This window comes from Homalodisca vitripennis, chromosome 7, assembly GCF_021130785.1.
Source record: "Homalodisca vitripennis isolate AUS2020 chromosome 7, UT_GWSS_2.1, whole genome shotgun sequence".
In the NCBI taxonomy this organism is placed as follows: domain Eukaryota; kingdom Metazoa; phylum Arthropoda; class Insecta; order Hemiptera; family Cicadellidae; genus Homalodisca; species Homalodisca vitripennis.
This window is the reverse complement of record NC_060213.1, coordinates 60,210,233-60,222,677: the sequence shown is the minus strand read 5'-3', so window position 1 is coordinate 60,222,677 and position 12,445 is coordinate 60,210,233. Positions and strand designations below refer to the sequence as shown.

Here is a 12,445-nt window from a genome sequence, read left to right as displayed (position 1 = left end):
ATTATAACATATTTTTTTAATTTTTCAAGTTGTTGAAAATTTTGCCCCCCTTTTCTAAAGGGGGGCAACTAAAAAATTTCAAATACAAACCCCTATCATGTGACCCCTCATTTTAAAGGGAATAAAAAAAGAAATCCAATAATGCAAACTAGAGGTCTCTACGTTTATTTTAACAGATTTTATGACAAATTTACAATTGAGTAAAGGGGGGCAACTAAACATTTTCAAATACAAACCCCTATCATGTGACCCCTCATTTTAAAGGGAATAAAAAAATAAATCCAATAATCCAAACTAGAGGTCTCTACGTTTATTTGAACAGATTTTATGACAAATTTACAATGATAAAATCAGTAACTATCTTGTTTTGTTTATCGTAACATGAGTCAACACTAACGCAAATTCTAAAAACAGTTACCTGTTTTAATGTAGCAGGTGTTCAAACTGTTCACCTTCGGCTGTTTGACAGTGTGCTAGACGTGTGTAAAAACTTGAGACATGATAGGGGTTTGTATTTGAAAATGTTTAGTTGCCCCCCTTTACTCAATTGTAAATTTGTCATAAAATCTGTTAAAATAAACGTAGAGACCTCTAGTTTGCATTATTGGATTTCTTTTTTTATTCCCTTTAAAATGAGGGGTCACATGATAGGGGTTTGTATTTGAAAATTTTTAGTTGCCCCCCTTTACCCCCCTTTAGAAAAGGGGGGCAAAATTTTCAACAACTTGAAAAATTAAAAAAATATGTTATAATAGGTAGGGTCAAGGTTTCACATAGATATCTCGGGCCGTTTAAATTATATCCAGGTGTGCCAGGACATAAAACTCACTCTGTATATAGAGTAGTGTAGCCTACTATTGACAATGTTTTCTGTTTTATAGCTGTGCTATTATGTGAAATGTTTGTGACAGTAAAGATTTATTTATTTATCTCTAATGTCTCTTATTACTATTTAACTTTGAATACATTACTAAATAAGTTAATAAGACTTAATAAAATAAGTAAACTTTTGGGTAATTGGCATAACAAAAACTGGTACAAACAATATGCTTAACTTTAAAAAATACCTGTCACTATAATAAAGTGCCAATTATTGTTAGATTTTAGATTTAATTAATTTAACATAACGCCGAAACATGTCGGCAGAATATAAATATTATAAACATACAAAAGTTAAAAAGTGATGTATGTGTTTTATGATGTAGACCACAAGAGCTGAAGGACAGAATCCATCGTATTTCAGAGCTAAGAGGGGTAGTGCATTACAGGCCATTGAAATTTAAGGACAAACACAAAACGTTCCTGAGAAGTACTAGTACACAAAGGGCCAAAAATCAATTTTGTCAATGGATAATGTGGATGTAAGAGAGTGCGCAGAAATCACTATTACTAGGCAGTGGCAATAAGGATTTGGGGGCCCTTGCAAGGTTCTTTACTGGGCCCTCCCCTTAAAGAAATATACTACAGTGAGGCCCCCATACCCATGGAGCCTTCTCTAGTCACAGCTTCTGTAGACCAACTGTCACTCTGTAACTGTAAGCTTACACATGTACCCAATTTTTCCTTGTCAAAAGCACAACTTAGATTGTCGTCTCAGAACCCCTGAACAATACTATAAAGAGTTAAAAGGTGAATTCAGTGAGACATACACTTATAATTGAAGTGTTTAATAATATACTATGGTACAATACGAACAACACAGCTATTAACATAACAATACCTTTAAAAATTAATAAAAGTTACATGTAACATCATATAGACTAACAAACGATTAACGATTCCATGGATTTTTAATGGTACTAAACTTATAGTTAAGTAAAAAAAATTACCAACTATTTACATAAGTTACGTTCACTAACTGTAGTGGAGTTTTACTCTACATTTACTAACTAAGGAATTGTGATTAAACTCGACAATGTTATCGTAAACATAATATCTATTGCATTACTGTTACACAGTAAAAAGAGAAACGTGATGTAGCTATCCACATTTATTATAATTATCCTACATTAACCTAATCTCCTTCATTATTATTGAGGGTAAATTCCAGGAAGGAGGGATTCTAATAAATAGATTAACTAGTCGATACAACTACAGATTTTCTGGTACAAAAATAAGAGATTTTTACTATTTTTATGCCAGAAAATTATATAACCATCAGAGTTATCCCGATTTATGCTATCCTAGTGTTGACTTAACCGATCAAATGCCTTATAAATATTAATGAATTTTTCCCCACCGCTCAGTGTGGTTTCCCTCTAATTCTCAGTCACTGCACTCGAAACTCTCGTCTACGGGCAGAAGTCAGTTACGGATGAACACAAGTAATTATGTACAGAATGAACACATCGGTGACTTGACAAGTGAGCCAGTGCCATTTCATACATATAGACTGGGGCGTCCTGAAAATCCATCGCTTGCTCAAAAAAAGTAAAAACTGTATTTCCAATCTTAAATGATTTCTGTATGTGTTGTAAAAATGAAAATACACAACTGGTTACAATTGTAAAATATTAAGTTTGAGATTTTTAATTTGATTGTATAGGGTTACATAAATTACTAATTATTAAAGTTTTAATCATGACAGAATTAGTTTACATTTTTTTAATAGCAGTTCTTGTACTTGTACAGTACAGTACAAAAGTACTTGTGGCAGTAAAATATTTTTTTATGTAGGTGATTTTTATATTAATTTTTTTTAAATAATTTAAATTTATTAATCTGTGATTAATTAATTGATATTTAGTGAGTTTCACTCATTTAATAGAATAAAATATCTCAAACCAAGACCCATGCAAGATATTTTGAACTGAAATGCAAGACTAGAATTTTGTTAAGTTGACTTTTGAGCTGCGGTCTGAGACTATTCATGGATGCCCCTGGCTCCTGAGAGCATAGCTAAGGCACTGGGTGGAGTACCGCTTCACCAACCCTAGTATCAGGAGCTGGCCACGATGGTGACACGCAGTGCTAGCGGCGCCTCCCAGATATCGTTGCTGGCTGCGGAGTTGATCCGACTGCCAGTTATCTCCAATGGGAAAGTGCCGGCATGTTTTAACCTGCGGCGGAAGTGTAGTGCCCATACTCCATGCTTGTGGACCATCTCAAACTGTCCATTCTCATTTCCCTTTGTTATATTGTATTCGAAATCGTTCTGAAACAGGTCAGTCAAAAAATTTAGGAAAACATTAGAATTTGAATTTTTTTCTGAAATGTCATAATAAGAAATGCATGATAAGCTTAGTTTTAATGCTTATAATAATATAAACATTCTAGTTAAGCCATATCTTTTGTTTTTATATTTCTTGCGTATTTAAAAACATTGTGTTTATTTAATTTACTCTATTTTTAAAATTTAGTATTATTTTTTAATTTGCAATCAATATTAATTAATAGTATTATTGACCTCTGTGCTGAAAACCAATGTGATTAATAAGTGCTACAGGACAAGTGTTTTAGGTAAAAAGCAATGCTCTGGAGAACGTGTAGCCTTTTTTTATAAGAAAATTTCTATCCCAACTTGAACCCTGGCTACTAGAGTCTATGTATTATTGACAAACGCTAATGTTTTTATGAAAAATTTCAAATTGTGGAGACAAAAAATCTAGTGTTTACCTTTATAGCTGGTTGAAGTTTCAAGATCCTTGTCCTGTGTTTGGTCTGTGCGAGGCTCACCTTCAATACCCTGTGGGGCTGCTCCATTCTGGGTTTGTCCCCGTGGTGATGTCTTCTATGTCGAGTCATCTGCAGACATTTATTTCTATTAGGCTTGTATGACTGATAAACCACATTCCAAATACCACCTACGATTCCTACTGCTAAAGACGGTTTAAACTGAATCATTTTGTAAAATTTAGAATGACCAACGATTTTGAAGAAGGGAAAGATGGCAAGTTGAGCATATCAGTGAATAATTGTTCACTTACTCTTCGTCTCCACAACTCTCTTAATTTCTTTGCATCGTACACAGAGTCTGTCGAGTTGAAGAACTTGGATTCTGCTATCATCCGCCGATGGCGCCCATTCACCTGATAAAGAAAATAATTAAATTTAAAATCAATTTTTTTCATTTTAAACTCATGTACCTATATAATTTATTCTTTAATGTATTTTTCCTTAACATTCATTGGCAATAAATAAATCTTATCAATACTGTAAGTGGAAGACTGACCTTGCAAGAGAAACAACCCTCTGTGGAGATGAGCCGGTCGTGTGGTACAGCGTACGGGTCCTGGTCTATAGGATATGTAGGAATGTTGCTGCCCAGATTGGGAGCACCGCCATAGCTCAGTCCTGCGGGATTTATGGTAGATAAGCAGTGGCCCTGAAAAAATGTATAAAAACATTAAACGTGGTTGATTTTGAGAAACAACAATTCCATTTAATAATTTCATGTTCATAGAGATTATTAATACCTCAATTTTACTTTTATATAGGATACATTTTTTATATAGCAGTGTTTTTTATAACGGTTATCATGTATATAAACATTATTTTGGGCATTTTTCACACATATCGAGAAGTATCAAATGCATAACATGTTTCTTCTCATTGTAAACATTGTAGTGAAGAACTCAGAACATGTTTAGACTATTTTTATAATATTTATTAAATTTTACAAAACATTGTTGAAAATTTATATAGATTTTGTGAGTATCAGATACACTTGAAATCTTTTAATTAAACTTGTGTTTTATTTTATGCCTTAAATACATTACATTAAAACCTCAAAGTGCACCATCGATGGAGTACAATATAAACAACTGCTTTATTAATTTGACAAAAGTCATTCGACGCCATAAACCACAACTGGTTTCTTACAATTTAAAACCAAATGTGTCATAAGAAAAGTGTGCACCACTGGTGGCATACATTAGGCCATTAAGAAGGCAAAATATAAATCTGTTAATTCTGTCAAGAAGAATATACTAATTATAACTAAACAAATGACCGTTGTCTTTAAAGTCTAACTGGAAAACATAGTGTCAGATTACTTTATTTTAAAGTACTTTTGTAAACAAAAAGCGACTAAAGCAATGGTAGTACATCAGTATGTACCTGTCCGATGCGTTCATAGCCTGAAGGACAGCCGCACTGAAACCCTGCACCTCCAGGACCGGGTGTACAGCCGAACGCACATGGACTACCAACACAACTCGAGGCCACCTGGACAAGATTGATAAAATTGCACATGGACTGTCTTGTGAACCAATTTAAATATGTATAAATGATTTAACAATAATTACTATCCAAGGCCAAAATATACATACAGAATAACCTAGATTTAATCTAAAATAGTAAGTTAGCTATTCAATGTAAATAACAGTCAAAGGATACAAATACTAAGGCTAGCTTTAAAGTTAAACTTTTGTGTTTTTGTATTGCTTTTTTTAAGAAACTTCTTTCAGTCTGAGATTTAATTAAGACTCTTTGTTTAAAGTTTTTTTACTATGGAAGGACCAACTAAAAATGCCAAAAACTACAGACCCATCTCCCTCTTATTTCCACTTTCTCCAAAATCCTGGAAATGAGAATTGTTTTAGCAAGATTAATGGCACACCTTATTCATCACAACCTCTTAACTGACTACCAACATGGCTTTCGGAAGAATAAGTTGACGTCTACAGCTTTAATAGCACTAATTTAGTTTGTCTAAGACCAGATAGAAAATGAACAATACACTTCTGCCATTTTCCTAGACTATAGCAAGGCTTTTGACTGCCTGGGCCATGACTTATATGCAGTAAACTTGAAAGACTAGGTATAAAAGACTCAGCTCTAAAATGGTTCAAAATCTATCTAACAGGACGCTCCCAAATTGTGGAACTGAAAAACGTATCAAATGAAGCTACAAAAAACTGCAGATCTTCAAAAATTGAACTGACAAGAGGAGTCCCACAAGGATCGGTATTACAGTAGGTCCGATTCTTTCTATCTTGTTTACAAACAACTTCCCCAAGCTAATCGCAAGTGAAAATGCCACTGCAATCATGTACGCAGATGACACAACAATTTTACTCAACGACAACACAGTTCAAGGCCTTTACCTTAACTCAAAATCAGTCTTAAGCAAAGCAATCCTTTCCTCAAAGAACAATAACCTCACAGTTAACCCTTCCAAAACCACATCTCTAAATTTCAGCACGAAAAAAGACATAGTCCCTCAAATGGATGATGTAACAACAGAAACCCATACAAAATTTCTCGGTGTTATACTTGACAACAAATTAACATGGACAGAGCACATAGACCACCTGTGCAAAAAAATCAGTGCTGGAATATATGTCGTCCGAAGAATTAAATACATTGGTGGACTCTCTGAAGCCAAGATAGCTTACTTGGCCCTGATGGAATCACATCTTAGATATGGCTTGACAGCGTGGGGAGGAACTTCAGCACACAATATGAACCGAATCCTTGTTCTTCAGAAGAAAGCTATAAGGATTCTTGCTAATCTTGACCCTCTACAGACTTGCAGACCAGCTTTCACCAACCTAGGAATCCTCACAGTGGTGGCTGTCTACATACTTGAAACCATAAAGCCTGTAGATGAAATAAACCCTATAAGAAACCATGATCTACACCACTATAACACTCGTCATGGCTCCAAGCTGGTCCTTCCAGTACAGCAAACTACTCTCTGGAAGAAAAAAACCTTCTTATGCAGGCTGATAACTGAGGAACCACCTACCGAACTGCCTGAGAGACCTGACTGGCAGTAAGCTGCAACAGGAGCTAAAGAAGTGGCTGATCAAAAGGCTGGTCTACTCATTAAAGGAATTTTTTTTAAATACTGAAAAATAACATGTACTTTATGTATTTATGATACCATTGTAATTCTTAACGAATGTGCAATAAAGAAAATTGTATTTTATTGTATTGTATCATGTCAAAGTGGTAGGATTTTTTTGGGACTTTGCCATTATTCAGTGATACAAAAAATCAGTAATAGTAACATTTTAAGATCTGAAAATTGATGTCCTCCTCAGGTAAATAACTAACCTAAAAACATAACTATGATCTAGTTTAAAATATACGAATGATAACTTAACGGTGTGATATGCATAAATCACAACAAACTAGCTGTGGGTAGCTCCATGCGCATTATTGCTCAAACATACTCTTAATATAACTAACGATAATTATTATAAACTGAAATAAAAAATATATAGGTCACAATCAGGGTGAGCGCTGCTTACAATAACCAATCTCTGGCCACTCGCCCATTAATTAAATGTACTTTGTTTATCTTAACTTAGATTGTAGTTATGGAGCTAGATTAGTTATTGACCTGAGGAAAAGATCAGATTCTAGATCTTTGTACTACTGATTTTTGTATCACTAATCGGCACTGTTTAGAAAGCATGAATCTAATTTCATGAACAAGTTTTCATAGTGATTTAAATAAATTATTACCTAGAGAATGTAGTTTAACAAAAAAGTTTAAGTAAAGAATTTTGCGCTTATATTACTATTTTTCTCAATATAAGAACAAAAGTCTGTGTTTAACGCTTTTTTGTAAGTCTGTGCTTTAATATTTTTGTTAAATTACATTCTCCAGTTAATAATTGTTTTTAATAGAATGAAAACTACATCATAAAATTAGATTTACGCTTTCTAGTCAGTGAGGATAGTCCTTTCTGTCAATATCTGTACAAGCCAGTTGTAATAACCAAACCAGCCATTATCATACTCTTAATTAATTTGATTGTTCATGAATGTTTTATATTTACGTCCTGAATGATTTCAGAAGTGAAATGACAATCATACCTGAACACAAACAACCAAAGCTTGGTCGAACTGGAATCCATCAGGACAGCCACACCGATAAGATCCCATGGTGTTGAAGCACTTTTGGTCTCCACAAGGGTTCTGGGTGCACTCGTTGTCATCCACACACTGGTTGTAGTAGACATGTTGTAAGAACCCATCAGGGCATCCGCAACGATATGTACCCATAAAGTTCTGCAAGAATGTTTATTTTCAAATTAATTAAAAATTCCAATAAGAAAAGACCTTCTAGAATGTGAGAATGTGAAACAAAATTTGAAACTGTGAATTTCCTAAGTGGTAAAAAATTAACCATTATTAAACAAACATGGTCTGTAATTAACCCTTCCCACGCGGCAAACGGATATATATCCTTCAAAGTCTATTTTGTGTTATTTAATAAATTGTAGTTGCCATGGAATCCGCTAGAGTTCAAGGGAGTGTGAATACTTGTTCCGAAAAGCAGATGTTACAGTTTGAACCTCATTGGCGCGTCGCAGTGGTGGGAGGGCGTGGCTTTGCCCTCGTGGCGTGATTTAGCCTCAATCTGCGGCGAACCATTACGCGGTAAACGGATATATCCCGGCATGGCATATTTTAGTGTTTAACGCTGTTTTGCCATATTTCCTTATTTACTGTTCATGTTCCTGTTGTATTTAGCATTATATTATCTTTTTATTTTGATGTTATTAATTAATATTAATTTTACCTTATTGAAAATATTTTTTTAAATTCAAGTAAAAAGGTTGTTTTTTCAATTTTTTGTAAAATTTGAAAATTTGTTAAAAAATATAGGGGTCTGATTATTTTGTGATACTGTATTATTTTTTATTCCTAATAGCCACCACTAACAAAAAAAAATTGAGTTTGTAAAATGTAAAAAAAATTTTTAAGTTAATTACGCGTTATGAATCAAAATTGAAAGATCAATTCCGTGTGGGAAGGGTTAAACGTGTTTGACACTTTTATCTGCTTTTGGTTGGCAGCAAAAAAAATAAGACAATGAACTAAAATAATTAGAGTTAAAGAAAATATTTAAATTTTGTTTTTTACAGTTTTACAATTTACAAATAAAAAACTCTTTTTTTTTCTAATCAAACAGTTAACAAACCTGACAGCCGTGTTCGCACTTGGAGTCGTCCGTACACTCGTCCGAGTCTGAGCAGTAGGAACCTGTCTTGTCCAGCTTGTAGCCACGTGGACAGAGGCAGCGGAAACTGCCGAGAGTGTTGATACATCGGCCAGGTGCGGGACACAAGTGTCCACTCTCACACTCGTCCACATCTGTCACAGATCACACATTAGTGTCATAACTGATAATACACTTGTCAATTGATTTTTTAATTAAGTGTCAGTAGTTGAGTTTAGTCTCCTACACTGGCTGAGAATGTACTCAAAGAGAGAGCAAGCTCTCAATCCTCATCTGGGTACGCTGTAATTAAGTGTGTTTCAAGTGTCCATATCAATATTGCAACGATTCAAATATTTAAATTACCAAAAAACTAATTTGGCACTATCACATTGTTTTAAGATTTCTGGACTTAATACATGCACAAAAAACTAAATTCAACATGGCTTTATTACAACATCATAAAATTTAAGTATCCACTTTTTTAATTTAAAAATATCACAATACGTCAGTTACTGTAGACATAGTCTATAATGGTATCCTTTCATATTTTGCATGGTTGTTTCTGGTTCCTCTCTGTTTATTGAAAGCTTATATATATTCCTTCTTAGCATAGAGATAAAGCTGCACCTCTAACAGAGAGGTTACTGGTTTAATTAGAATGGAAAGAAACAAAAATACAGTATTACATCAAATAAATTGACAGTGCAAAGCGTCCATAGTGAAAGCTAAGGTTTAAAATGAATTAAAAGTAAGTTTATCATTAATATGTCTGCTTGTTCTAAAATAATTTCTTTATTTGGTTAAAATTTCATACTGATTTAGTGGATTTTCTATACAAAATCGATCTATTGTAATTAATTTCCCTCATAATAAAAAAAGTTTCAATCACCATGAATTGGTGAAAAAAATACTGAAACAAATTTAAACTTGGTAGAAAAGTTAATCATACAAATATCTCCACTAAGTTCATAGGCCAGCTTGGTTCACCATTTCATTCCAATTAATTCGATCAAGGCTAATTGAGTTTCAAAATGTCACATGCCAACTGTTATTTGCAGTTTTAAATTCAAAATATCTTTACGGGCATTAATTTATTGCACAATCACAGATAAATAGTTGTCATACTAAATTTCAAAAATTAAAAAAAAAATATAAGTATAAGAAAGTGATCATATGGAATATAAGTATATGTTAACGTTAATCAAATATAAAACTCATCACTTAACCATTTGCATTTTCATCATTGAAGATAATTCTTCAAAAGAATACTATTGGTTGTATTTGTGTGCATAATCTAAAACCACTTTCATTTTCGAGAAGATTATATAAATAGGAACACTACATTACAGTATTAATTGCTCAATGGTCAGGTTTATATATTTTCAACTGACCGAGACAGTGGTCGCCAGCCTGGGTGTAGCCGGTGGGGCATGAGCATGAGTAGCTGCCCTGCGTGTTGACACACTGGTGCTGGCAGAGGTGTTGTCCTGTGGCGCACTCGTCCAGGTCCGCACAGCTCACACCGTCAGAGTGTAACACATAGCCTGAGCCGCACGAGCAGATGAAGCTGCCTTCTGTGTTCTGGCATGCGAACTGACATGGTGCCGGCTTCTGTTCACACTCATTTACATCTGTGACACACAGTTGTTATTAGCATCATTAGATTTTATGAAACTAACATAAACTTACAAAGAAATCTTCCCCTCAAGCAGATAAACAAATACCAAATGATAGATCAATGAAAATCGTACTTTTGTTTAATGAATAATGATGTAACGTAATATATCGAGTTTTTGCGGTGCAAGGGTAGATAGATAGGTCTTGTCTTCTGTAGGAGGACTGTTGGAGTTAGTGGAGCTCTCTAAGTGTTAAGGGCTGTTGCTTGCCTAGACATAGGATGTGCCAGCACCTGCCTACTTTGAGAGCTTCCCTTTCTTCCAAGAAGACATGACTGAGATTATTCTCTAAAATCTTTCCTCATGGATCTTGACAGAAGGTCAACCAACCGAACCCCCAACCTTATCCATCCAGAATATCCTATCACTAAGAAAGCAGTGCAAAGGTTGTTATAGGACTAAGAACAATTTCTCAGCTTCTTGTCCTTAGAGAAAAACAATAACAATATAGACCGAAAAATATAAAATTGTGACACAAAACATGTTTGACTGTCTTTACAGCTTGTTTGATTCGAGAAAACGCATAAAAATACATCAACAAGAACATCTTATCACATGTTTTGTGCATTTAGTTAATGCTATTTTACCAAACTGAGCATAAATAATAGTAATACATTTTAATTTGTTAGTATATGAGTTTGTGTTTCATGATTTACTAGCTGCTTCCTGCGACTTCACATGCTTTTCGTAAGATTTGCCCATAAATGTACTTCTGGATCAAGTGAATTATATTTCCAACGCTGATGTAGAGTTTGTCTTGTTGTCACGATCAAGAAAATCTGTCAAAAGTGTATGTTTATAGCCATTGTACACATACATGTACTTTATTATAAAGTGGTCTACCACTCAAGCTTCAAGTTCAATCAGAAATTTACTTTAAAGGCAAATATACATCATAACTTAGCGCCTTAATATAGTGTTTGATCATTTATTATACACGTAACTGCCTGATAACTGCAGTTTATAATGTGCAGGCGCTTTGAAAAGTTTAATCTTTTGCAGCACCATCTGGTGGCGAGTTACATCAATTGGCATAGCAAATAAACCTTCTCCGTGGAAAAAATACATATAAATACAAATTTTCATAATGATCAGTCTCATTATGAAAATTCTTCATAATAGACTAAATAATATCCTAATAATATCTTGTTATATTTCTTTAGTGAATAGTTTCTGAGTCTATCAATGTTAAATATACAAATATCTTCTTTTATATTCATGATTTATTAACATATTTATTGGGAACTGAAATTCATTGGTTATTAATTGTAACCATAAACAATTTAATTTTCTACAAAATTATGTAAATCACAAACAAATAATTAACATTATGAACATATTTATAAACCTTTGAATAAAAAGATCCACTTTGGAAAGTCAAAATTGTTTGTTTCATACTCTATTCTTATATTTTTTCTAGGTTTCTACTTAATAAATTTACTTTTATACTTATTAATAATGTGATAAAAATAGTGTTTCAGTGGAAAACTACAAGAAATACAACAAGAAATTGGATTATTTACAAATTTCTTCTGAAATGTACTGCTCATGAACATACTATAGAATAGTATGCAGTATTTTACTTCAACAACTAATATTCTACAAATGAAATTGTGAACAAACAGCAAAGTTAGTGACTGCTTTAACAAGTTTTACAACTCCCACACTCAGGGTTAAAAGTGTTGGGATTTAAAAAAAAAATTATGGTTGCCTGTAAAGTCGGTTTTACGGGCGAAGATTTTACGTGACAACGTCTTTTTTCTCGGTAGAATATTTATTGATATGAATATTATTAAATTGCACAATAGGAACAAGGAATTGAATGAAAATAAGAATTGCACAAATTTTAACTATAGAAATATATTTT

General features: G+C 33.5%; 1 protein-coding gene across 1 annotated transcript in view; it reads right to left on the bottom strand.

Annotated features, from left to right (window-relative positions):
* Positions 1-2,654: 2,654 nt before the first annotated feature.
* LOC124365893 (fibrillin-2-like) overlaps positions 2,655-12,445 on the bottom strand; it is a 106,022-nt gene continuing 96,231 nt past the window's right edge. Inside the window, exons 48-55 of the mRNA XM_046822004.1 lie at positions 10,294-10,533; positions 8,882-9,054; positions 7,771-7,965; positions 5,059-5,166; positions 4,172-4,324; positions 3,927-4,028; positions 3,616-3,744; positions 2,655-3,154 (exon numbers count right to left, since the gene is read on the bottom strand). Coding sequence (XP_046677960.1) covers positions 2,939-3,154; positions 3,616-3,744; positions 3,927-4,028; positions 4,172-4,324; positions 5,059-5,166; positions 7,771-7,965; positions 8,882-9,054; positions 10,294-10,533 — 1,316 coding nt within the window. The 3' untranslated portion in view covers positions 2,655-2,938. The remainder of the gene's footprint in view (positions 3,155-3,615; positions 3,745-3,926; positions 4,029-4,171; positions 4,325-5,058; positions 5,167-7,770; positions 7,966-8,881; positions 9,055-10,293; positions 10,534-12,445) is intronic.